Consider the following 22,784-nt stretch of genomic DNA (forward strand, 5'->3'; position numbering starts at 1 on the left):
AAGGTAGTTATGGTCGAATTTTTTTTCCCATTTAAATTATGAAAATAATGGGCGGGAATTAAAAAGGGCAATCCCGTCCAAATTTGACTGTTAATAAATGACACTAGCTATTTACAGCATATTAACGAAATGTGGGCTAAAAAAATTGCTTATTTTCGGGAGTCCATTTAACTTAATTACCCTATTTATAATGGGTAAACAAAAAAGAGGGCACAAAATCTGACTTTAGCATGAGGAGAGTACAGAGATGGGTAAACAAGTGACTTCAGTTGAAATCAAAGAAAAATACATACGCTTATTTGCCAATTCATACAATCAACTTTCATCCAATGTCACCTTTCAGTAGGAAGTGCAAAGATTACATACTTGGTACATTTCAAAGCCTCTATTAGATAGCAGATTTTTATTATACCAACAAAAAACAAAAGAAAAGTATATTTATCACGGGTGAACCAAAACTGATCATGACACTACCCTAGCCTTCTTCGCTCATATTCTCTAAATAAATAGTAAAAATATGTAATTGTTTTTTTGGGTTGATTGAGCTAGCTAGTTAGCGTTGCTGCTTTTGCTGTCCAGTCCAATAGGTTTTGACAGCAACAAGAATCTTTTCATTATTAAAAGGCCCACTTTCATGGTCAACAATTTGGCTCTCCCATCTCATCTCCTTTGTGATGCTCTGAACCTTCACCAATGTCTCCACTGTGTCCCTAAATATCACTGTCCCTTCTGGCCTCAGGATTCTATCCATCTCCACCAGAATGTATGCTATGTCACACCTTTTTCAAATTCACACAAAATTGAATAAAATAATAAGTGTTTTGTATACATGTATAAGAAATCTGAATCCCAAAATCTAAAGTCGATTCCTCAAAAAAAAAAAAAAAAAAAAAGAAAGAAATCTAAAGTCGTTTTACAAATAATTATTATTTCAAGTGCTAGGATATAAAATAAGTAGTTTCTTTATAAAATAAATAAGAAATTTCAGTTTGTAAAAAAGTATTATAAAATTTAGGTGTAGAGTTTCAACGTGTTATAAAAAAATATTGATAAGATGTATATAAAAACAGACAAAACTGTAATAAAATCAATAGTTTGTACATGAGTTAAACAGAATAATCATTTGAGACTAACTAAATAGCAAAATAAACAGTTTTAAATTTTTAAAAAAAAATGGTCAAAATTTCAAGTTTTAAACAAAACAATCGAATTTTGACACTTTTTTTTTATAAATTATTCGACATTGTTGTATATATATTTCTTCACAGGGATGAAAAAATTATTGTACTTGATAGTTGTGAATTTTTGTAGACTTTAGTTATATACAAATTTAGTAATATAAGTTAACTAGAAGACTCTGAACTATAGCTCACAAAATTTGAAATAAACGGTTGACAAAATATAATATTATAGGCAAATTGTGACAAGTGCAAGAGTTTAGGCGAGGGCGGAAGTAGCTTAAGTCCAGGTGGGTAATCATCCCCCGAACTTTTAAAATTTAATCTTTTATTTTAAATTTTTACCATAATATTTTATATTTTTTGACAAAAATTTTATAATTTTTTTATATTTATCTTTCTTAAATATTTATTTTCTTACACGTCCCTTATAAATTTACAACTTTTACTCCAATATTTTACATTTTAGTCTAAAAGTATATAATTTTTTCATATTTATCGCTACCGAATATTTTTTTTTTCTTACACGCCCTTTAAAGAATTTAGGAAAGAAAAAAAAAATTAATCAGATTTGCGCTCCAAGCTACAAATTCTAGCTCCGCCACTGAGTTCATAGAGAGTTCATGTAATTAATCCTTATATTTGTTTACCTGTCTTGATAGATACTGATAACTCCGGCGGCGTGAATGAGATCATAGGTCCTAGGATAGGTGGAGAAAGCCTCGCACCAATCCTGGTAGGTCCCGATGAAGCCGCGCTCGTAGATGACGCCAAGCGTGTCGCGGTCCGAGCTGGCGGGGACCACGTTCATGACCCACACGGGGTACTTTGACACGGCCGCCGCGAACCCTCCGAGGTCGGCGTTCATGTCCATCAAGTTGCGGTACCTTCCGCGGTTCAGCGGCACGATCTGCTTGTAGTGCGCGACTCTCTCTTCCCACATCTTGTTGTCCTCTCGGAATTTCTCGGGGCTCACTCCCGGGACCGAACCGCTTGCGATTCTCGGTGGGACCGCGAAAGCGCGCTCCGGCCACTTCTCCACCGCTCCTCCGGCCACCTCGTCCGCGTTGCTCACCTCCGGTAGTGGGGTTATACACGTCTCCATGTTTTTGTACCTTTTTTCAGGGGTCAAAATAATAAAGATTATATTAGATCATGTCTTCGCGTTTATAATTAGTAGCAAGTGAAGGCAAAATGACATAAAATGCATTTTTCATAATCTTTCATTGTTTTTCATCAAATAATTTCTCACATTTACATCTAGTTTAATATTAGTATTGATTTGAAAATAAACTTATAATAGAACATTGAAGCTTACAACTAAAAAAAAAGGTAACAACAACCGTAATAGTTAGCTTTAACCACAGAAGCTAGTTTTTCCCATCGGGGTTGATTTTGACTGAAGAATAGAGGTAAAATTAATGGTTTAAAAAAACATGTTTTTTTTTTTAAAATTCAAAATCTATATAGTGGTGATGCAAAATTTAAGTAATCTTTATATTTTATTTTATAGCAAGAGGAAAGAAATTTAAAGAAAGGACTTGATTAGGTAACGCATGACTCATGAGAACTTGAAACTCAAACTTTGTAAAGAGGATACAATAAATCTGGCCATTGAAAAGTTGTAACCAAAATTGAAAAATGTTGGGAGGAATGCCATAATAATACTTATAGTAAGCAGTGGCTAGAAGTTACCACGCGGCGTCGGGGTTGTCGGACTTGCAAATGTGGGGAGTTTTGTAAACCTTCCTGCTCTTGACGCACCAAAGGTGGTTGATTGGCTTTTGCCAAATGGAAAGGTCTTCTCTCTCAACCACCTTCTTCCAGCACAGCCGTTTCGCAACGTCCTCGATCGAGTCTTGCTCGTCTTTCAAGTCCTTTTGGCTTCTGTCCCACCCTCTCCAATACTTTTTCCAATTTATCGGCGGCCCCGACAGTATCCAGTAACCGCCGGGCCTTAACACCCGGTCCACTTCTATCAAGTACAGCCCATCTACGCAAACATAATCCACCTCACAGTTAATAAATTGATATCATATGATGGAGAATTTTGGCTGTTTAGTTTTGTTTTACACAAGGTAGAAGCTAGAAATCTAGTTCATGGCGGGCTAAAGTAATATTTTGAGATGATGTGCAATGATAAAATAACTACTTTTATTAATTTATAGTATTTAATAACTTTTTTGAAATATATATATATATATATATATATATATATATATATATATATATATATAATTTTATGTATTTTTAAATGAGTTTTATTTTAATAAATAGGATTAAGAACACCAACTAAGTTATAAATATTTTTTTATTTAAATATATCTCAGAAAATATTAAAAATACATTTTTTTTTAATTTAAAAGTGAAAGTTACTTTAATTTGGCTCCGTCCGTGCCCACTAAACCAACCCCATGGTATTTTATATTGATTTTTTTTAAACTGTTCCCTGCTAATTCCATAACATTTGGGAACTTGAAACACTAACAATTGATAAGTGGGTGGTATTCAGATGTTGGTGAGAGTCGAACTCAAAACCTCTTGGAAATAAACCAAGAGCCTGACCATTAGAGCAACAACATTGGGTTATTTTATTTTGATCATTACCGTACTGATTCCAAGGAATGAGGCAGCGAGAGCAGTGAGCCATGTCGAAGGCTCGAGCCGGATAAGGAATTCTCTGGGAAGCCATGATCCCGATCATCGCAGGGACACCCCGCTCGAGGGCAAACTGGACTTGGGCTTCATGGGTGTCTCTCGGCGCAAACGACATTGTGAGGATGTTCCGCTTCAAAAGATAAGCTCCCCAACTCGCTACCTTTCCCCACACACACACCCAAAAACGGTACATAGGAAAAAAGACACGTCAGCAAAACTAAATTTGGTTTGGGACAAAGAGGTATTTTTTTGGACCAAGGACTTACACCACAACCCGTGTCGATGGCCGTTCTTATTTCTCCCGTAGTGAGCGGAATAAGGTTGTTAATATCGTCGATGTAAGCGTCAGCGCCGTGTGGGAACATGGTCCCTCCACCGGGAAACCGAAATCTAATACACATATATATTAAGAAAATACACATTGTAAATTAGGGCCTAATATACAAAAAAAAATATAAAATAAATAAAAAGTTTAAGGGGACTAATGTGTAAATTTTGTGTGAAAAAAAGCCCTAGAAAAACAATAATGTAATTTAAGAGAAAAGTTATAAAAGTCACGAATCACTTCTCTTTTATTGATAGTTGATTTTAGATGAAACTTCTCAATTTAAATCTTATAGACCGAATTAAAATTTTTGACGCTTGTCATTGTCAGTTGATTTTAATATGAAATTTAAACACATTAATTTTTTATAAAATTGACTCCTCTCATTGTCAATTGATATACCTGTCGCCCTCGACCTGAATCCAATTTTGGATGGCCTTTTCGATGCTGAGCTCCTTGTGGGGGATGTTGTGGTACCACGCAAAGTCGCGGCTCTGGGGCCACTTGAACGGGGTCTTGTAGTTGGGAGGGGCGGGGATGAGGCACATCATTAGCTCCTCCTTCGTGGGGCAATGCCTTTCTCGGTATTTGAGCATCTCGCGCTCAAACTTCCGGCCCCGTGGGGGGTGCTGACATGGCGTGTACTCGCTCCACGACATGTCGCACTCCGGAACCTTCCTGACCCTCGAGGCCTCCTCGGTCTTGTTTATGTCCAGCCCGTGGTGGCTATCGAAGTCCAACGCCGATGACGATGACGTGGATGATGATGTGGATGCGCAGCCGGGCCCATCGGAGAGATGAGATTGGGCCACCGGAGAATTCGAGGCCCGCCACGAGCCCAAGACGTAGAACAAGATGCAAAGCCCGCTCACTCCGAATAGCAAAGTTAGACGCTTTCTCTTTGACTCCATTTGATTGTGGTGGTGCTTTGGCGATCCATTGTGTTCCCTCGCCATTATTTTTTTTGAATTATTGTTTTATTTCCCGTTATATATATTGTCTCGTAACGTGCTATATATAATGGGCCAATACTGAAACGTAGACGATGAGTTTTTGAATATGTGTTACAGTCACGTAAAATTAGTATATGAGAAAAGGAAAAGGGCGTACCTGAAATGAAAGCGATATTCTTCTTGTTGTTTCTTTGACTCGCTACCAATGGAACATGTTGAAGGGCATTTTGACATTCATGAGAAAAGAGAGGAGAATGGTGATTGTTGTGAGGAAGGTTAAAAATAGGTGGGATTATTGGGAAGGGAAGGTTGAAAGACAGAGAAGCGATAATAGAGGAGTAATCTCAGGAGACTGACCAGCCTTTTTTTACTCTCAAACTTTCACTCCGTTTTCCATTTTTATTTTTTACAACAGTTTTTACTCTTTTTTTTTTTTTTTTTTTTTTCAATTCTTCCGGTTTTAAGAAATTGATTTGAAATTTGTAGTTGGATTGGAACTGGAAGTTGGACGTCATTATGAATATTTTGAGATCAAAATACTATAACAAATGTGCAAGATTTTTTATTTTTTTTTAAGGGAATGTTTAAGATTTTCGAGTAGACATTTTAAAGATTTATTTTAGTAATAATTTATGCATATGTATGATGATGTTTTATCTGCAAAATTAAATTATCATTCTGAATAACAATATATATATATATATATATATATATATATATATATACACATATACATGTTAGTGTTCGAGACATGAAGTTTAACACAATTGTCAATTTTATTTTTTTTTATACCAAATTTAAAGCACTAATATAATATTTATTGACAAGTTTAGTGTTTAGACTTTCACGTTTTGAAAATCAATAGACATAAATAAATCTTTATAAGCATAAAATAGTTTACTAAATAAGTTTCCGCATATCACAATATTAATAATGAATCTTGAAATCAGAGTACAATCTTTGACCATCTACGAAGTTCGTCCGATTTTTCATATTTATTTTTTGGGCTCTATAGCTAACTACACAATAGCATATTTGAATTTTGATAAATAGTCAAAGTTTTATTAATTTGGAAGAATAGTCATTAACAAAAGTTGCGAAGGATTAAATATCAAAAATACCATTCATTAAACATTTCATAATTAAAAAAAAAATGAGACATTAAATGAGTTTACCATAACCACATTTAATGATTCTTCTTATATATCTCTCTCATAAGACCACATTAACAAAACCACATGACCGTACAGATCCTCGACGCGAAAAACACTATTGACGAGCCAGATTAAAAATTTGATAGTATTGTTAATATCTTAAATTTTAGCAAATAATAATTAATTTCAATAAATAATAAATATTATGTGTTAAATTAACAAAAATAAATAAATGACAAGTTTTGAAAAAAAAAAAGATCTCAATAATAATGTATCATCAATTCAAATTATAAACTCAAAAACACATATTCAAAGACCAATTTTTAGAATCCCGAAACATTGAGACTCCACAGATCCATTGGAGATAATTGTTCATAAACAACCCATAAACTATTGAAGAAGTGAAGATTTAGAGAAAGAAGGAACTCGAGGTAAAGAGAAAAAATAAAAAATTACAAAATCTGAAAGATTACTGTTGTTTTCCTTTTGTCTCTTTGTTCACACTTTTTTTTAAGAAAAATAAATATACTAAACAATGAACAAAATTAAATGATCAAATCAAAGATAATAGATATAGATGAACAAACTGGATGGAGAATTATTATGGTAGTTGAACTTCTTGTTTTTCTTCCTTCTTCTTTTTCTTTTTGTAAAATTATATGAATGTTGAAATTGTAAACTAGCGAACGTTTGATTAAAATTTAGAAACTAGTCAATTTGATGACATGGCAAATGAAAGAAATTATTTCGTACCGAATATACCCTTTTATCAACTAGGAAATTTGATTGATTTGTAAAATGAAAAAAAATCTCTAATTGATATTTCAATTAATTGAAAAGAAAAAAATCTCAAGCAAAAATATCTTTAAATAATTCCATATATCAGATTCACATACAAATATATAAATATAAATTGGCTAACGTTATAGAGATATGAGCAATCCTACCAAACCCTAGAGCTCATCATCAATTGGCCTCATCCTCCTCCAAATTCTCATCCCACCGGAGTCTAGCCTCACGCGCGCGGGGCAGATCGGGCAAGCTGGGACTCTAACAAGCCACGCGTCGACGCAGCGGCAGTGAAACGCGTGCCTGCACGTGCCGAGAGTACGGCACCACTGGCTGGCGTGAAGGACGTCAAGGCACACCGAGCAATTGACCGGCTCATCCTCATCCTCGCAATCGACCGCCATGGATCCCAATGGACGAGCTTCGACCCGCGAAGATGACGAGTCTGGGCTCAGATCTAGGCAACGCGCGCGAAGGAGGCGACCGGTCTACCGTCGGGCCGGTGGTGTGACGAAGCTCGTCGGATCTTGACGTCCTCGCGTGGGGAAGACGATGGAAGACTCCTCAGCGTGGATATGATTCAAGCAACGAAGACGCACGGAGATGATAGTCTATCACTGGATCTGAAGGAAGCGTCGTCAGAGATGCGTCGTAAGGAAGAATGGAGTCGGTGCCGGCGATCCCATCAGGAGAATGTCGACCCGTGGAGATTTCAGGCCTAGATCTGCATAACGACGCGACCAGATCTCCGGCTCGACTAGAATTCGCGAGGTTGACTCGGCTCTCACCAGTGTTAATCCATGATAATTCGTGTTAATGCATGTTAATTCGTGTTAATTCGGTTTATTCATGTTAATTCGGAATTAATTTATGTTCATTCGATTTATTATGTTTATTCGTATTAATTTCGATTTATGTGTAGAAGAATTAGCGACTCTGTGTCTCCGGTCGGAAAATTGGCGATTCGAGACGGATCGACGGTGAAGATCTCGTAATATCTTTAGAGAATATTTTAATCTATTAATGAAAAAGTTATTTATTGTAATAATTTTCATTTATTTATTTATTTTTGTTAACTAATTTCTATTTTGTGACCCTTCATTTTAAATGAAGGGTATTATTGTCTCTTCAAGAGGGTTTATGTGGTTTATTGACTATTTTACAAAATAAATCTAACGTTGGCTATTTTGACAATTTTATGTTTCAAATTGACTATTATAATCAAGCTCCCTTTTCTTATCAATTCCTCCAGATTTTATTACAGTTGGCTACCGTATATATCAAAATTGTCTATTTTTAAAAGATTCTTGTAATGTTGGCTATTTTGAAATCTCAACGTTTTAAGTGATTTAGTTCGTATATTTTTTTTTCCAAGTACAATTTTATCATCGCTATAATGGAATCATTTTTTAATTCGATATTCATGTATTTAATGCTCTAGTTAGGCTTATCTCTGCCAAGAAATTAGATTATAAAGTGCTTGATATAATGCTCCTGCTACGTGTTATTTGCATCAAATATAATGAGTCGTACTTGAAAAAAAAATCATAGGGTCATTGTCATATACTCTTATATCAACGCTCACGTTAGCACAAATACCAATTTTTTTTTCTTTTTCATTTTTATCTCTTTTTGTTTTGTTATTATTATTATTATTATTATCATTTATGTGGGCCCGGTCCCTTTTCTAGGAGAAATTTTTTTAATTGGGCTTAATAAGCCATTAAATATCAAGATTAGACCCTAATGTTTAAAAATATCTAAATATAGACTTTTGACCCAAAATCGGACAAAAATACTCCTCTGAACCCTATACATCTCTCACTCTTCATTTTTATCATTTCAATCACACTCAAATCCTCTCTACTTAAGCGGGTTTCAAAAGAATCATGGGTAAGATTACTAACTTAATCATTTTTACAAAGTTTATGATTGTATATGATAGAATGTAGCAAAAAAATCGATCAGATCTGAAAACAAAGTCCAAAATCTGAGTTTTAACTTGTTTGTACGATGGTATACGATATGGTAGGATGAGATTTAACTTTTTGTACGATGAAATTTAGAAGAAAAAAAATTGCTCTTTGTACGATGCTGTACGATTATGTACGATATAGATGCTAATTTTACATAGTTTGACTGTTTTTTGCAGTTTTTGTCATGATTAACGACACTTGGGAGAAGGAAGGACACCAATGAGCTTTCACCAATGCAGAAATACATGCATTCGTAGTTCCGAAATGGGTAACGTACACGGAGTTAGTAGATTTGTTATACGAGAAGTTCGAGTTAGACAGATTCGCGTTCGACTTAAAACTCAAAGTCCCATACACAGTCGGTACAATTCCGCTGGGTCCTGCCGTATTGAAGGACAATGGTGATGTTTCGCATTTTATGAAGCACAAATATCGTAATAGATTTCCACTTTGTGTAAGTTTGGTACCGAAACAGATCATTGCACCTATTGCGTATCGAGGAGTATGTAAAGGGAAAGATGTGGAAGTTGGAATGGTGTCTCGCAATGATCCGAAGAAGAGATGGAATACTCTTGTTATCGAGGATCGACAAAATGATCCTATAATTGAAAACAAAGACGGTGGCTGTGACGATGACTTGTTTAACGAGTACAAGGGTGCCGAAAACGGTGACGAAGTATACAGGCGTGATAGAGATTGTAATCACAACAGTGACGAATATGATGGACACAATGGTGATGAATACGAAGATGGCGAAGGTGATGAAAACGAAGGTGGCGAATGTGATGAAATCGAAGGTGGCGATGGTGATGAAGAGAATAGTGACGGATATGACGGAGATAACAATGGTAGAGGTGAAGAATTTGAAGAATTCGCCAATCCCGAAGAATATGAAGAATTTGTGGAAACGTTTACAGTACCAACGGGTCATTGTGAACCATCGGGTCAATGTCAGCGTGAGCCTCCGATGATCAGATCACCTATCGTTCCTTATTCATGGAAAGCACCCGAGTTCATCGCCGATGATGTTGTGAAGGAAAACCCGAGTCATTATCCAAGTCATTCTTCTACAGTTAATTTAAGTGGATTCAAATGAGATTCAAGTATAATATGAAACCACCTATTGTTTAACTAACCTTTGAAACTAACAGGTAGCTCAGAAGAAATATATATTGGGCAGCAATTTGAAAACAAGCATGAGCTGAAGAAACATATCCACTTGTACGCGTTGAAACATAATTTCGAATTTAGAGTGAAATCTTCTTCGAAAAAGAGATGGTATGTTCTATTCAAAGACGGGAGATGCACATGGAGGTTGAGGGGTGTCGTGCAGTGGTCTGAGATGTGGGAGATTACGTCGTACGAGGGTAAACACTCATGTGGGTGCGTTGTTCGAACATAGGGCCATCGAGGAGCGGCACCATGGGTCATCGGTCACGTATTTAAAGACAAGTACTCAATTAACTCTATGGCGGAGTATTCGGCGCATAACGTCAGGGAAGAAGTGAAGACAAGATGGGGTGTGAACATATCGTATTTGAAAGCTTGGAGATCCAGGGAGAAAGCTATTGGGTACGTGCGGGGTACGCCGGAACAATCGTACCAGAAGTTACCGTCTTGGCTGTACATGTTGAAGCAAAAGAATCCTGGGACGTTAACAGACTTTGTGCAAGATGGTGAAAAATTCAAGTATGCTTTCTTTTCCATTGGGGCGTGTCGTAGAGGCTTCAAAGCATGTCGGCCGGTCATAGCATTGGACGGTGCATTTCTGAAGACAAAATACGGCGGACAGTTTCTTTGCGCAATTGCAATGGATGCGAATTCACAATTATATCCACTTGCATTTGGAGTTGTAGATAGCGAGAGTCATGCTTCTTGGATTTGGTTTTTGAGAAGATTACGAGAAGCTATCGGTGAAGACGTACCTAATTTGGCGTTCATAACCGATCGCCACGTTAGCATCATACATGGTGTCGAGGTTGTGTTTCCTGGTATCCCTCACGGAGCATGTTACCATCATTTACAACTGAATGTCCAACACAAGTTCAAGACAGACCATTGTCGCTTTGAACTTTACGATGCAGCTTACGCCTTCAGTAAAACAGCATTCGAAGCTAATTTTAGACAGTTGAGACGTAAGAATGTCGAGATGGCAAAGTATCTCGAAGAAGTTGGTGTCGATCGGTGGGCGAGAGCTTTCTTTCCTGGAAAACGGTAAAAGTCTAGAACTTCTTTTGTACTGAATTTTTAATGTCGTTGATTATATAAATCAAGTATGTTTTATATAAGTACGACCTAATGACGAGCAACAATGTAGAAAGCTTCAACAACAAAACAAGGAATGCTAGGACGTTTCCCATTATGACGTTGCTCGAGTTTATTCGATTCACACTCCAAACTTGGTTTTTTGAACGAGAAGAGATAGCGAACAAGTTGAACACAAAATTGACACCAACGTGGCAAAATGATCTCGCACAGCTAAATAATAAGGCACAGTTCGTCAATGCGTACGGGCTTGGTCTATATGAATGTCATGTCAAAGACGCAAGAGGTGATTTCGATGTAGACCTTATGGCGAAGACATGCACTTGTGGATTACCACAACAATTGAATATCCCGTGCGAGCATTCTATCGCAGCAGCCCAACATCGAAGCGTGGACGTGTACTCGTTATGCAGTGACTTTTATTTGAAGGAGACGTGGATTGAGATGTACAAGGAAGCCATATATCTGGTTGGCAATAAAGATCAATGGGATGTCCCGGATGAGATAGAAAACATGAAAGTTTCGAAACCCGTTGAAAAGAAGCAAGCCGGTGAAAAGTAAACAAGGAAGAAGAAGAATTAATCGATACCCATCTCAAGGCGAAAAGATCGTTGTCCAGTGAAAATGCGGAAAATGTGGTGGTAGGGTACATAACAGAAAAACATGCACTTGGAGGGATTAAAACTTTAGACTTTGTGTTATTTTTATTTTTAAGTTTAAAACTTTAACGTTTATTTGAGTTACCTGTTTATTTTGGTTAATGGAGTGTCATCCATCTCATGGACTTTTTTTCGATTCAACTCTGTGACAACGACGAAGATCTCAACTCGCTTTTGTCCCAAGACTCGTTTTCGTCCACAAATGTCTCGAGTTCTAAACCCTTTGTGAATGTGTGAATTTGTGATGTTTTTTTTTGTGTGTGAATCTCTTTCATTGAATACTGATATAGTCTTTATATAGATTATAAAATTACATGTTTATAAGGTACAATAAAAAACATATTCAATCAATAATCAACAAACCATCTCGATAATATGTTTATAAGGTACTATTACATACAAAACCAAAAAGATAAAAAACAAACATCCGAAAATACAAAATCACGGGATAAGGTGGTTGTAGAATAAGTCCGCGCACCATTTCTTCCTGAACATTCTCATATTGACACTTAGAAGAGTGTCAAATGATTCGTTCAGTACTATGTGCTCGACATACTTCACTGCGAACATCCCGCAATCACCGCTACAACACAAAAATAAGTAAAAGAATTTGTCAAAAAAAAGTTGAATAACATAACTTGTAAAAAAAAAAAAACTTCTAAAATAACTTGTCAATAAAAACATAATTGTTTAAAACTTGTCAAAAAAAGTTCAATTAACTAGTAAAAGTTAAAAAAAAAAAAATTAAAATAACGTGTAAAAAATATTGTAAAATAAATAAACAAACTTGTAAAATAACTTTTCAAAAAAAAATTGGAAAAAAAAATATAATTGTTTAAAACTTGTCAAAAAAAAGTTCAATTAACTAGTAAAAAAACATTTTTGAAATAACATGTAAAAAATCTTGTAAAATAAATAAACAAACTTGTAAAATAACATTTTAAAAATAATTGAATCCCATAACTTGTAAAAAAAACAAATTTAAAACTTGTCAAAAAACTTTTTTAAAATAACGTGTAAAAAATCTTGTAAAAGAAATAAACAAACTTGTAAAATAACTTTTCAAAAAAAAAAATTGAATATCATAACTTGTAAAAAAAAAAAAACTTCTAAAATAACTTGTCAATAAAAACAAATTTAAAACTTGTCAAAAAAAGTTCAATAAACTTGTCAAAAATTTTTTTAAAAATAACGTGTAAAAAAAACTAACTTGTAAAAAACTTGTAACAAAAAATGTAAACATGTTTACCTGTATGCACATTGTGGGACATTTTGATCGACGAGCCACGTCGGGTGTGTGAACTTAATTTCACCGTGCTCACTCTCCCGGTAAGAGTTGGGATGGTTCTTGAAGAAACCACATATGGCTACAATCCTAGCAAATGCTCGAGTCCAAGTCTGAATAATAAACATTTTAACAATGTTAAGTAACCCTTATAATTTAATTAACCACAAATAAAGGTAATAATTGTGAATAACATAACATTTTACGTACCTCCATCATCTCCGTGAAGTCCTTTTGATTATTCGACGACTGCATGAGATCCTTTTGGCAGTCGAGGACGGTAATGGTCCAGGCCTGGATGTCGATCCGAAATGTGAACCAATGAAGGTTCTTGAAGTTCACGACGAACAGGATCTCGCCAGCACCATCCCAAGGAAAAATATCGGTGTCCCTATAGCCCAGTCATCGGGGTAATAGTTGCCCTCATGTCCCAGTCCACGGGTTCGGGCTCTGTCCCCAGCTCGATGGCCTTCTTGATGTTCGCTTCTTCCATGGTGAATCGTCCGTACACGTGTTGTACCCACCGACAATCCATGATTCGGACGTCTTGCCGATATCCGTCGAGAGCTCGTTGGCGAGCCCGAATCATGTGAATTATAGAATCAATATGCTGAGACATAACCAACATATAGCGTTATTTTAAATTGATATGGAAAGTTAAATTAAATAATTAATAACGTACCGAATCATGTAGCCATCTGGTTTCTGTCAATATCGTGTCGAAGAAATTCGTGTCTCCGTCGCACGTCTTCAGGCGAGTAGACTCCATGAACTTGCCGTCCCACTTTTTTGTCCGCAACCACTTAACGAAATTATCAAACTCTTTTAGCTTCGCGTCCTTCAACGAGTTGAACTTGGGGATCGGTTTTTCTGAATACTTGGGCCTCGTCGGATCAGTGAAATCGGCCCAACGCGACGACTTCTGCCGCACTTGCCGATCTGGACGTGGCGGAGTAAGTTGTGCCTTGTTTCTTTTCCTTTTAAGCGGAGTTGTGAGCGGGCGTTGCTTATCCGGAATGTCTTCTCTACGAGGACTCGACGAAGACGTCGACAACCTGGGCAAAGTCACCGGCCTGATCTCCGATCGCTTCGACGACTCGCGATGCGTAGAAGACGGCATCTTCGACTTCTTCGATGACTTGCGACGCAAAGAAGACGGCTCTGGCTCGTGCGATGAAGACACCGGTTTTTGACCAGCCGCCGGAGGAGGAGGGGTTCGGCGTTTACGACGTCCATCAGCTTGGGTCGTGGGAATCTCACCCCCAGGCAAGCCCGTTTCTACCTCGAAAAAAATGTTCAGCCTCTTCCATATATCAAGCTGCAAGTCAAAGTAATATGTCACGAAATTTAAACTTGTCACAAAAACTAAAAATAAAATAAAATTTAAACTTAACTCTAAAACGTTAAATTAAATTTAAACTCAACTCTAAAACGTTAAATTAAATTTAAACTTAACTCTAAAACGTTAAATTAAATTTAAACTCAACTCTAAAACGTTAAATTAAATTTAAACTTAACTCTAAAACGTTAAATTAAATTTAAGCTTAACTTTACAACGTTAAATTAAAGTAAAATAAAATGAAATTTAAACTTAACTCTAAAAAGTTAAATTAAATTTAAACTCAACTCCAAAACGTTAAATAAAATTTAAACTTAACTCTAAAACGTTAATTAAATTTAAACTCAACTCTAAAACGTTAAATTAAATTTAAACTCAACTCTAAAACGTTATATTAAATTTAAACTGAACTCTAAAACGTTAAAATAAAATTTAAACTTAACTTTAAAACGTTAAATTATATTTAAACTTAACTCTAAAATGAAATTTAAACTTAAATATAACTTGATGTCTTTGCCAATGATGACCACATTACTAGACCACGAGTGCATCCTGGGCACACGAATCCCCTGGTTCGACCCGAACCTCATCCCGAACTCTGGGATAGCCTCGTACGTCTAGTAATGAAGGGTATGAAGATTACCCGTCAATGTGTACTTGGCCTCTTTCTGTGCCACGTCCGGCTTGTCCTTTAACTTCTTTTGCAGCGTCTCGTGATAATGCCTTAGGTTCACCGAGAGGCTGAGATACGTCTCCGCCCAACTCAAATTTCCCCAAGGCATCTTGAAGAAGAAGGGGAGGTCTTCAGCGATGTATAGAAATTTTTTCCACCTTTCCTCGATGGATTTGTTGGCCGGCTGCCCCAGAAGATATCCATAGACGAATACAAGCAGCCCGAGCTTGAACGCATCGTCATGGCTCTGACATATGGTGAACGCGTTGATCAAAGCGCTGAACTTGCTTCCGACGACGCCGTTCAAGTGGTCCGTGATTAATTGATCGCTCTTTCGCTCGTCTTGTTCGGCTTTGGTCGGACCGTCTTCATAGCTCATCCCCGAGACGAGTGCGTACTCGAGGCGTCCAAATCTTACTCGTTCGCCTCCAATACCAAAATGTATTTCCCCTCGTATCATCGCCTCGATCTTCTTCTGAAGGAGAGTATGTACGAGCACCGGTGAGAAACCAAGCTCGCTCTCCGTAAAAAATTGCTCGAACGGAGTCTCGAGGATTCGATCTTTTATCCCGAGCTCATCGAATCTCCTCCGTACCAGCTTCAAGATCCCCGTCCCACCATACGTGATACGACCCGGGAATGGGACGTTGTATATGTAGTTCAAATTGTCCTAAAAAACGACAAAATTAGGTCAGAATCATAATTCATCGTATGGCATCGTACAGACTCGTAGAGCATCGTATAACAAAAAAATTAAATTTTTTTTACAACTATCGTACAGCATCGTACCATATCGTATAGCATCGTACACCATCGTACGGCATCGTATGGTATCGTACGGTAAATTTTAAAGAAAAATCTTAAACCCATCGTACACCATCGTATCGCATCATATCGCATCGTATAGTTCTATGAATTTCATCGTACGACATCGTACAGCATCGTACGACATCGTACGATGCATCAACCTTATCGTACACTGACCCTAATTTCAAACCTTAACATTCTAAATCCGACCCAAATCACCTCAAATCAACTCAAATCAGATAATAACTAAGTTCTAAACCCTATTCTAACTATTTTCAACGAAGTTTAACAAGAAATTTCATGAAAACTTACCTTTTTACTTGGTTTTGAAGCTCGGGATTTCTGTCCGTCACCGCCGCCGGATCTCGACGCATTTCCATCGTCCGCCATCGTCCTCTATCGTACCGACTCGTACAAGATCGTATGCCCTCGTACACGATCATAGAGTTTTTTTTTTTTTTTTAAGTGAGCGAGTGAGAGAGATTTCGGGGGGAATGAATTCAAATAGAGTATAAGGGTATTTTTGTCCGATTATAGTACAAAAGTCCATTTTGGGATATTTTTCAATATTAGGGTCTAACTTAGATATTTAATGGCTTATTAAGCCCACTTAATGAAATTTCTCTTTTCTAGCTCTCCTTTCTCTGTCTTCATCTTTCAAAATTAATATGACAAGGTCTTTAGAGCTTTAGACCACCATTAAAGCACACCATTGCAGGTCTGAAAATATATAAATATTAGCTATTTTCAGCGATAATTAAGAGGAAATAAACGTGTGGGAGTCGAAAAATGATCAGAAGTCGCAGGATTCGGCAGTATACAGTGAACATCCTACATCGCAGTGACGGAAAATTTTCTTCTCCTTCCTGATCCGTTTTTGAATTTTGGTCCCGATTTCCTGTTAAATACCATGGTTTTTTGGGAAAAAAACCACTGAACCAAGCCGGGTGTCACGAACTGGAAACTGGACCGTTGTTTGTACGATTTACCACAGTTTTTGGGGAAAGGCGAGATTTTGTACTAACCAGTGTCGGGACTCTTCGAAACTCCGGTTTCCGTCTGATTTCTATGGAATTCTTAAATTTTGTTGATTTCGATCGACTGATACCATTATATTTTATTTAATTATATTTTTTTTAATATTGTTTTTTTTTTATGTTTTCTCTTACCATTTTTGTTGTAGTGTCCAAAACATTTTTGAATTCTTACGTTATTGAATTTAGTGTTTCATAAGTACTCTTTTTTTATAAGAAAATTTTGTTCAAAAAATAAGCAATTACAACCACCGTTTTTTTTTTTTTTTGCAATAAAGAATTTCCATTCATAATAAAATGCTACTAATGAGAAAAATACAACGAAATAGAAAAACATAATAACTAAGCCGACTAGATAAGTCGGAGGTCTCGCTTGAGAACCACCGAGACAACCATGCGAGACTAGGTTTGCTCGAAATTTGCTGAAGCATCTCTTTGTATCTCAAACGGAGATGAACTCCTATATAATCAAGAATGCCACTCACACGAGCAACATCCATGCATAGAGTACCTAACAATCTCCCACTTGAGGAACACCTCCTCAAACTCAATACCCGCAGATTAAGCGACCGTTCGTTGCGGGAGCCTTAAAGCATGAGGTCGACAGCGACCAACCCAATATCCTATCTTTGAATGTTGAGCACCTGAAGTTTCGGAGAAACCTCGATGAAAAAACGATCTGCATTTAAGAGTAGACTCGACATACTAGCATAAGAAAATGCACAATAAACACCAAATTTTGATGAAAGACTCATATATAGGATATAAAATTCAGACCTCTATGCCCCCAATAGTGATGTAAAAAAGCGCACATGGAGTGTTGACAAATATAAGGTTCCGATGAGTTGGAACCAAAACGGCTCATGAAAAATCGAGCACACAAATTACTGTTATAGCGACCAAGACAAAAAAAGACCCATATAAATTGGAACATAGCGCCGTTATTGGGGACTAGTTTAATTTAGCGATAGAAATAGCTCATTTTTGCAATTTGATTTCTATTATTTTTTTTTGTTTACTAAATTTTGTGTTCACTTTCTTTGTTTTGAAGGTGTATGAGAAAGCACGGTCCATCGAAGCTTTTTCCGCTGGACCCTGAGATAGAAAAGACTTGCAAGAAGAACCGGAAAGAAGCCAAATCACAAGCGATGGGAGATTGACCGAAAAACAACGACGTTGCCGATGTCATTCCAAAAGCCTTTTTTGAGTAAGGGTTGCCACCGGCCGACGTAACCCAAACAGCCATTGTACTCCCGGTCATTGGAAATAACCAGAACTTCGAGATAAATACGAGCATGATCCATATGGCTCAACAATCTCAATTCACGAGATTGCCCACCGAACACCCTTAAGACCATCTCACTAGCTTCGTGGAGATAAGTAACACGTTCACACTCCACAACGTCTCCGACGAAGCTAACCGCCTCCACCTCTTTTGGTTATCTGTACGGGACCGCGTCAAAGTTTGGCTCTACTCGCTCACCACGCTCAATCACCTTCTAGGCGGACTTGTGCGTAACATTTATCTCTAAGTTCTTCCATTTCGAGAAGATACACAAGAGACGCAAACGAGATCCACTCGTTTGCGCAATACGATGAAGAGTCGCTCTATGAGGTATTGGCGCGCTTCAAGGAGCTCGAGCGAAAGTGTCTGAATCATGGCATCCAAAGGTGAAAGACGATCCATCTACATCAACGATCGCACCACCACCATCACCACCCCCTGCTCATACTCTGAAGGTGTTGTTTCCTCAACGGCTCAAGAATGACATGCTCGACAAGAAATTCTCAAATTCTTTGAGGTGTTAAGCAACTCCACATCAACATCCCCTTTGCCGATGCCATCAACCAAATTCCGAAATACGCCAAATTATTGAAGGATGTCCTCTCCAACAAACGCAAGATCGAGGATTTTAGCACCATCTCCCTCACCAAAGAGTGTAGCGCTACAATCCAAAGAAGGCTTCCCAAGAAGATGAAGGATCCGGGGAGCTTCATCGTGCCTTGTGCGATCGGAGAGACTTTCTTTGAGAAGGCGTTGTGCAACCTCGATGCAAGTATCAACTTGATGTCTTACTCAATCTTTCAGAAACTCGCCATCGGTGAGGTGAAGCCGATGATGGTGACCTTACAAATGGTGGATATGTCCATCAAGTATCCACGAGGTATGATTGAGGATCTCCTCGTCAAAGTCGACAAATTCATCTTCCCCGTCGACTTCATAGTGCTAGACATGGAAGAAGACCTAGACATCCCTATCATCTTGGGGCCGCCATTCATTGCCACCGGAGGAGCAGTCATCGACATTCAAAAAGGAGAGCTAAAGTTGCGGGTCCAAGAAGAAGAGGTCTTCTTCAACGTTTTCAACACGATAAAGTACTCGAAAGCGAGCGATGACGTGTACCGGATCAATGTATGCTATTCCGTCATCTCGAACTTCTCTAACCAATCCGACGACCCGCTTGAGGTATGCCTTTTGAACTCATTTAATTTCACTAATGAGTTGATTGAGTGTGAAGCATTAGATCATGCAAAGTACATGAACGCGACTGAGCCAAACCGGAGGAGATACTACAAGAGTTTGGGGGGGGGGGGGGGGGGGGGGGGGGGAAACCAAGTCCGGATTTCGCCATCCATACAAAAGCCCCCTACTCTTGAACTCAAGGAGTTTCCGGCCCACCTTCGATACGCCTATCTTGGCGCCGATTCCACTCTCCCGGCGATTTTCTCAAATCACCTAAATAAGGCGGAGGAGGACTTATCGAGGTGCTACGCTAGCACTAAAAGGCGATCGGGTGGACCCTTTCCGACATCAAGGAAATCAACCCTCCTATTGCGTCCACCGTATTCTCATAGATGACGATCATTACCCATCGATCGAGCATCAACGACAACTCAATCCGGCCATGAAGGAGGTGGTGAGAAATGAGATTCTCAAGTGGCTAGACGTCGGCGTAATTTGTTGGAATTAATCTAAGGTTAAGAAAATATTTGACGCTTCGAGCAAGCGGCGGAAAATAAAAATTTTCTTTTAAACAAGTAAAATGATTTTAATAACCTAGACAAAGAGCAAGCACATGCTATTATTAAAACTATCTAAAAGCGATTACACGTTTACTAACCTTTATGAAGCTTGATCGTTGAGAAACTTGTGGAGGTTGATTCACTCGTCTCCCCACGCAGCTCGTCTTTCTTCGTTCTTCGGGAACTCTGTTGTCAATGGTGACCACAAGAAGAGTATATGTCTGGAGAGTTCGATGACTTTCTTAAAGAAGAAGGTATCGCTTCTCAGCTTACTGCACCTGGCACACCTCAACAAAACGGAGTGTCAGAGAGAAGAAACCGAACTCTTATGGAGATGGTTAGATCAATGATGAGTTACTCATCACCCCCTCTTTCGTTTTGGGGACATGCCCTCGAAAGAGCCACTTACATTCTAAACCAAAATCCGTCTAAAATGGTTCCTGGTACTCCTTATGAAAGATGGACTGGCCGTAAAGTAAATCTTGGCCGCATCAAAATTTGGGGTTGCCCTGCACACTGAGGCAAAAGACTAGCAAGTTGGCTAGTAGGTCAGAATTGTGTCTTTTCTTTGGATATCCAAAGGAAACCAAAGGTTTCACATTCTATAGTCCTGAGGACGATAAGACTTTCGTTTGCACGAATGTTCGTTTCCTTGAGGAGGACTTTATGAAAGATGTAAAACCTAGAAGCAAAATTGTGCTTGAAGAAAAGTTGGGTGAGGAAGTTTCTACCTCATCTGTAAGAACTGTTCTTACCCCAACTGAAACACAACCTAACTCATCAGAATCTCGTCAAGTAGTACTTTGATGAAGTGGGAGGGCTACTCAAAAGCCTGATAGGTACATGTCTTATGGAGACACTCTCATAGCCGTCTTTGACATGGATGACCCTGTTTCCTATAGCCAAGCGATGGCTTGTTCTGAATCAAACCTTTGGCTTGATGCCATGAAAGTTGAAATGCACTCGATCTATGTCAACAAAGTCTGAAAACTTGTAGACCTTCCCGAAGGGATTAAACCTGTAGGGTGTAAGTGGATATACAAGAAGAAAAGGGGTCCTGATGGAAACGTCGAGACGTTCAAAGCACGACTTGTGGCTAAGGGTTATACCCAACAAGAAGGGACGGACTATGAACAAATCTTTTTGCCAATCGTGATGCTTAAATCCATCCACATACTTCTATCCATAGCTGCAGCTCTCGGCTATGAGATCTGGCAAATGGATGTCAAGACGGCCTTCCTGAATGGCAATCTTGACGAGCACATTTATATGGCTCAAAAAGACGGTTTCGTGGAAGAAGGTCAAGAGACCAAGGTTTGTGAGTTGCTTAAGTCCATTTATGGATTAAAGCAAGTATCTAGGTCATGGAATATTAGATTCGATGAAACTGTGAAGAACTTCGGCTTTGAACAGTCAATAGATGAGCCGTGTGTTTACAAGTTAATACACGAAGGTAAAGTTGTGTTTCTGGTACTATATGTCGATGATATATTACTCATATGTAATGATATGGGTAAGTTATCTGAGGTTAAGGTCTGGCTGGCAAAGCAATTTGATATGAAGGATCTAGGAGAAGCCACGTACATTCTGGGGATCCAAATCTTTGGAGATAGGAAGAACCGGACTCTTCGCTCTCTCAAGCATCTTATATTGATAAGGTGATGGATCGCTTCTCGATGCAAGACTCCAAGAAGGGCCAAACACCCTTTAGGTATCGAGTCTCACTCTCTAAGGACCAGTCTCCCAAGACTGTACAAGAGATTGAGGATATGAGAAAAATCCCTTACGCCTCAGCCGTAGGAAGTCTCATGTATCCAATGCTTTGCACTAGACCTGATATCTGCTTCGCAGTGGATGTAGTTAGCCGTTTTCAATCCAACCCTGGACCCAAGCACTGGATTACTGTTAGGGAAAATAACACATTTATACCCTGTGTTTTAGTGAAATGTCGAGTTTAACCCTCGGTTTTCAAAAATGTCGAGTTCATACCCCCTGTTTAATTAAAATGACGAAATTATACATTATGTTTAACTAAAATGACGAAATTATACCCTGACGTAGACAACAGTGTCACAAATATTCTTTTTATTGACTTTTCATTGACGTTGACTATAATATTTATATATAAACACCAATTATCTTTATTCATTCGTGCTATATATGTAATTTATTTAAAAACTAAAAAAATAAACAACAGTCTCTTAATCGTGAAGAACACAAAAAGAGGCAAATGGGTAGACATCGATAGTTGATAGTCATCAAAATCGCATATTCGAACAGAGAATCAAAGCTTTAGAGTTACAATTCGAACACGGAATGAAGTCATCTCCTAGAAGGTATGAGTTTTATTATTTAATTTCAATTTAAGGCTATTTTTATTTCAAAATTGAGAATTTGGAAGTTAGGGTACAGATTTAGATTTGATTCGATTTTTCTTATATAAGAGTTGATATCAATGAAAGGGAGATTTGTGACGCTGTTATTCATTTCAGGGTATAATTTCGTCATTTTAGTTCAACAGAGGGTATAATTTCGTCATTTTAGTTAAACAGAGGGTATGAACTCGACATTTTTGAAAACTGAGGGTTAAACTCGACATTTCACTAAAACACAGGGTATAAATGTGTTATTTTCCCTTACTGTTAAGAATGTTCTCAAGTATCTT

At 37.8% G+C, this 22,784-nt stretch overlaps 2 protein-coding genes across 2 annotated transcripts; one reads left to right on the forward strand and one right to left on the reverse strand.

Annotated features, from left to right (window-relative positions):
- Nucleotides 1–553: 553 nt before the first annotated feature.
- On the reverse strand, nucleotides 554–5,117 carry LOC149393790 (putative methyltransferase PMT17). Its single transcript, XM_089616981.1, has 6 exons — nucleotides 4,564–5,117; nucleotides 4,103–4,226; nucleotides 3,786–3,996; nucleotides 2,874–3,171; nucleotides 1,829–2,293; nucleotides 554–779 (listed from the first exon to the last, which is right to left on the reverse strand). Exons 1-6 carry the CDS (start codon nucleotides 5,115–5,117, stop codon nucleotides 554–556), a joined length of 1,878 nt encoding a protein of 625 aa, XP_089473107.1.
- Nucleotides 5,118–14,376: 9,259 nt separating this feature from the next.
- LOC149393791 (uncharacterized) lies at nucleotides 14,377–19,955 on the forward strand. Its single transcript, XM_089618163.1, has 5 exons — nucleotides 14,377–14,508; nucleotides 18,147–18,163; nucleotides 18,647–18,710; nucleotides 18,906–19,562; nucleotides 19,761–19,955. The coding sequence occupies exons 1-5, from the start codon at nucleotides 14,377–14,379 to the stop codon at nucleotides 19,953–19,955; spliced, it is 1,065 nt and encodes a 354-aa protein (XP_089474289.1).
- Nucleotides 19,956–22,784: the final 2,829 nt, after the last annotated feature.

Source organism: Urtica dioica, chromosome 6, assembly GCF_054948205.1.
Source record: "Urtica dioica subsp. dioica isolate 48M chromosome 6, U.dioica_male_clone48M_v1_H2, whole genome shotgun sequence".
Lineage (NCBI taxonomy): Eukaryota > Viridiplantae > Streptophyta > Magnoliopsida > Rosales > Urticaceae > Urtica > Urtica dioica.

Excerpts from the sequence above, each read along its gene's own strand:
- LOC149393790 (XM_089616981.1), bottom strand. The coding sequence starts at position 5,117 with ATGGCGAGGGAACACAATGGATCGCCAAAGCACCACCACAATCAAATG. Across the intron at positions 3,997-4,102 it reads CCATCGACACGGGTTGTGGT|GTAGCGAGTTGGGGAGCTTA; the intron begins GTAAGTCCTTGG and ends GTGTGGGGAAAG. Across the intron at positions 780-1,828 it reads ATCAGTATCTATCAAGACAG|GTGTGACATAGCATACATTC; the intron begins GTAAACAAATAT and ends AATTTGAAAAAG.
- LOC149393791 (XM_089618163.1), top strand. The coding sequence starts at position 14,377 with ATGACTTGCGACGCAAAGAAGACGGCTCTGGCTCGTGCGATGAAGACA. Across the intron at positions 18,711-18,905 it reads ATGAAGAGTCGCTCTATGAG|CAACTCCACATCAACATCCC; the intron begins GTATTGGCGCGC and ends TGAGGTGTTAAG. Across the intron at positions 19,563-19,760 it reads AATCCGACGACCCGCTTGAG|GAGTTTCCGGCCCACCTTCG; the intron begins GTATGCCTTTTG and ends CTTGAACTCAAG.